The following is a 4844-nucleotide window of genomic DNA, read 5'->3' as shown; positions in this document are numbered from 1 at the left end:
TTATAAAAAAAAAAAAAAAAGATATATATATATATATGTTTATTTATTTTTTATATTTATAAATTGTAAATATATCTGTGTGAAAATTTTAATTTTTTTTTTTTTTAATATATCCTTAAATAGTCATAAATATAAATAAATATATTTATATATATATATATATATTGTAACATGTGGTGAACTTTGCAAAAAAAAAAAAAAAAAAAAAAAACTATAAAATAATATAAAAAATTGACAAACAATATATATTCATCAATGTAATTTAAATTTAGCATTTAATATATATATATATATATATATATATATATGTGTGTCCTTTTGTATGTATTATATTTTTTTGTTATCATACATAGCATAAAATAGAGAATTAAAATTTGTATCGTGTTTTTTTTTTATCAACCTAGCGGAATTATACAATTTTAATAATGTTTCGTTGTTTAAGCAAAAAGGATTATTTAAATTTTGTATAACTTGTGTATATTTATTTTGTGATAAGTAGGACATATTTTTCCAATATATAGCTTTCACATTTTGTGGGTTTATAATACATGCCTTTTGAGCATATGTTATACATTCATTATAATTATTCATTTTATAAAAAGTAATAGATAAATTAGTTATTATTTTTTCCATATATGATAATAATTCATTTTGATAATTTTGTTGTTCTATTTGTTTATTGTCTTTTTCATTTTGATAATCATTATTATGTAGATCTTGTACTTTTTTTTTTTCTTCAAATATTAAATTATATATTTTTGAAAATCTACATATATCAAAAGCTTTTTTATATTGAATTGAAGCAGCGTAATATAATTTGTTTTGAGTAAATTTATTTCCCATATCATTATAAATTTTTATATTTTCTATTTGTTCTGATATATTCATATTCCATGGATCCTTTTTTTTACAAATAATTTTAACAACTTTTATTTTTAATATGGTATCTTTGTTATAAAAAAAGCGATCAAAGTATACATTATTCAACGATTTTTCAAAAAGATAAGTATTATTATTATTATTATTATATTTTTTTTTATATTGTTGTTTATAGAGATTGTTTGTGTTGTTATGACTTGTACATTTTATTTTTTTCTTTATGTTTTTGTCTCTATTTTGTTCAGTAATACATATTTGTAATAATTTATTATTTATAATATTTTTTGTTGTTAATGTTATATTTTTCATTTTTATTTTTATAATTTTTCTATGAAAATGTTTACGTTTAAAATTTAGGAAGAGGTTATTAAAATGGTTCATTTTGGTTTGGAAATTTATTAATTTATTAATTTTTTTAATTTTTTTAATTTTTTCAATCTCTTTAATTTTTTTAATCTTTTTAATCTTTTTAATTTTTTTAATTTTTTTTTGGTTTTTATTTTTGTCCATATAACGTTCATGTAATTTAAAGAAGGCATTGCAAAAATTGTTGACATCATTTTTTTTAAATTTTTTAATAAGATAAAAACCTTTACCTTGATTTCTGTTAGATATTAATGCTTGTAAAAAATTGTATGTGTGATTGTGTGTTTTTATTTTATTTCTTCCATTTTTATTATCACTATTTAGATTGTGCAACTTATTTCTGTTTGTATTATATTGCTTATGTGTTGTGTTTATCTGAAAATTCTTATGATCTTTTTGATTTTTGTGCACAGATTTTTTTGTTGTATCAAAATTTTCATAGATGATATGATAAACAAAATGCTTTTCTTCAAAGATGTTTTTATTTTTTTCTATGGGTATAATAATTTGTTGTCCTTCTTTCAAATCTTTTAAAGAATGATAAAACCATAAGGGAGATGTAAAACAAGAACCATATGAATAAATAAAATATGCGGAATTCTTTTTTATATTTTTATTATTCTTAGTATAACAAATTGGTAAATAAATATTTTGTTTTGTTGTATTATCTAAGTATGTTAAGCTCATTTTAATTATAAGTTCCGATTCCGTGTCTATAGTCGGTATATTAAATTGTTGATTTTTTTTAATATTTTTATTTATATCATTTGTTTTATGTATTTTTTCTTGATTTATATATAAGAGTAATTTTTCACTTGTGTTTATATTAATAATTGAATTTATATTAATAATTTTTGATTTTTTATAGTCTATTAATTGTATATAAAATTCTTTTATTTGTTCTTTTTCAATATTTGTTTTAATTAAGTTGAGAGATACATTCGTTGTATCATTATGTACATGAGACGTTTTATTATCATCGATATAATCGATTGATTTATGATTTGTATTCGATTTCTGTGGATGATTTATAATTTGATGTTCTTCACAAGATGTATTTTTTTTTATATTTATTGATTTATGGTTTGTGTGTATTTTATCGTATACGTTATTATGTTGTTGATTTATATAAAATGGATGATTTTGAATATTTTTCTGACAATCATGATTTAGATAATATATATGATTACATTGGTTTCCCTTAAGTATAACTTTAGAGATTTCATTTTTTTTCATATGTTGTAATATATGAAATAATCCTCTATATTTTAAATTATTAATATCAAGTATTGTGTGTATATATTCTTGTTTATTATTTTCATTTAGAAGAAAATCGACATAATCATTTTTTTTTGGAGTACATATTCCCTTTCCTTCCTTAATAATTTCTTTTATGATCGTTTTATCATCATTCAAAATATCAACTCTTCTAAATTCTTTTAAATATATAACATAGGTACATAATTCTGTTTGTGTAAAAAATTGATATTTTAAATTGTTTATATCTTGCCTAGTTAAGTATAGATGTGTTGTGTTATCACATGATAATTTGTTTTTGTTATTATTACAATTATAAATTTGTAGATGATCACTATCTCCTATTTTTAAATTACCATTATTTTTAAGGTCATTCATATTATTTATGATATTCGATTTAATATTGATTTCGTCCGTATTTGTTTTCTTTCTTTCTTTGTTTATTTTTTTTTTTTTCATTAACAAATTAATATCATTAGAGTTTATTTTAATTTTTTTGTATTTATTGATTAAGGGGTCTCTTGAATATATGTCGACACATTTTTGTTTAAACCTTAATCCTTTTTTAAATTCTGCTTTAAAATTATGCGTTTTATCGTATTTGGTCTTAACCTCTGAGTTTTTAAAAATCCCTAAAATTTTAAAAAAGTGGTAGCATTTATATATATATATATATATAAAATATGTATTTAGAGAGGGGCAGCATAAAAAGGAGGGTATACAACATCACAAAATGAATAAATAGAAAAAAAAAAAATATATATATATATATATATATATGTAAATATATATGTAAATATATGTTCTTGTATATTTTATTTATATGTGTTATACTAGAAAAATCCTTGGGACCTTGTACAATACACACTTCATTTTCCTTCATACATCTTGCAGCAATTTCGCATATATAAGGTAACTTATCTATATAAAATATATTCACATATATATATATATATATATATATATATATATTTTATATTTTTTAATAAATAATATTACGTATAATTAATGTTACATTTTGACTTAACCATTTTTTCCTAAGTACACATTTGCACTTGTTATATTGTCTTCGCTACCCAACTCATAATATATAACTATAGAATAAAAAAAAAAAAAAAAGGAAAAATTAAATTGATTATTAAATATAAAAATATATTTTTATGACAAATATTATATTGTTATTAATTTGTTTTTATGACAAATATTATATTGTTATTAATTTGTTTTTATGACAAATATTATATTGTTATTAATTTGTTTTTATGACAAATATTCTATTGTTATTAATTTGTTTTTATTTTTTTTTTTTTTTGTACTTTTTATTTTATGTCCATTTCCAGGACTATAATAGCCCTACAAAAAAAATAATAAATTAATATGAACACATATATATATATATATATGTATATTTTTATATATATATATGTATATTTTTATATATATATATATGTATATTTTTATATATATATGTCTATATATTTATATCTTCATTTCACCAATAATTCTTACATTTCCTAATTCTTTAATAATTTTAAAGCAAAACGTGTCTTCACTTATCGCATATATATCATTCAAATATTCACAAGGTGCTTCATCATCACTATCAATATTATAAGCTAATTAAAAATTATATATATGTAATATAAATAAATAAATATATATATATATATATATATATATATATATATATATAATTAATTTATATATGTAATATATATGTGTATATAATTTCATTCTTAGTTTTTCTATTGTTTATTTACTTGGAGCTTCAGAGTCAGTAATAATTTCTTTCATGTTGTTTACTTTTTCTTTTTTTTTTTTTTTTTTTTTTTATTTTATTTTACTTTTTTTATATTCCTCTTAGAAAAAATAAGCAAGAAAAAAATTATTAAAATATGAGAAGCATTTTGTTAGATTGATCCAAAAAAAAACAAAAAAAAAAAAATTATTTATATTGAAAGGATATTATTATTAATTTTTAGACTAAAAAAAATAATCAGACACTTAAAAAAAAAAAAAAATGTAAGCATCAAAAAAGGTACAGAAATTATAAATAAATTATACATATGTATACACATATATATGTACTTAATTATTTTATGTGCGTCCGTATTTACTTTTAGTATATTTTTTTTTTTCTTTTAATTAAATTTTATATGGCTTAAAAGAGTTTTTATAATAAACAAAAAAAAAAAAAAAAAAAAAAAAAAAATAATAAATAAAATTAAAATAATAAAACATAGACCTTAAAATATATCATATATATATATATATATATATTATAATAAAATAAAAAACATAATTATATATTATGTGCACAAAAAAAAAAGAAAAACTTTGCA

The 4844-nt window shown here is 17.8% G+C and overlaps 1 protein-coding gene across 1 annotated transcript; it reads right to left on the bottom strand.

Moving 5' to 3' along the window:
• Positions 1 to 327: 327 nt before the first annotated feature.
• PF3D7_1303700 (tetratricopeptide repeat protein, putative) lies at positions 328 to 4296 on the bottom strand (the record flags this gene model as incomplete). The annotated part of the gene is made up of 6 exons (XM_001349728.1): positions 328 to 3134; positions 3337 to 3423; positions 3531 to 3596; positions 3819 to 3855; positions 4012 to 4118; positions 4263 to 4296. The coding sequence occupies 6 exons, from the start codon at positions 4294 to 4296 to the stop codon at positions 328 to 330; spliced, it is 3138 nt and encodes a 1045-aa protein (XP_001349764.1).
• Between the last annotated feature and the right edge of the window lie 548 nt (positions 4297 to 4844).

Source organism: Plasmodium falciparum, assembly GCF_000002765.6.
Source record: "Plasmodium falciparum 3D7 genome assembly, chromosome: 13".
Lineage (NCBI taxonomy): Eukaryota > Apicomplexa > Aconoidasida > Haemosporida > Plasmodiidae > Plasmodium > Plasmodium falciparum.
The sequence above is the reverse complement of the archived record's forward strand: the minus strand, read 5'-3'. Positions and strand labels throughout refer to the sequence as shown.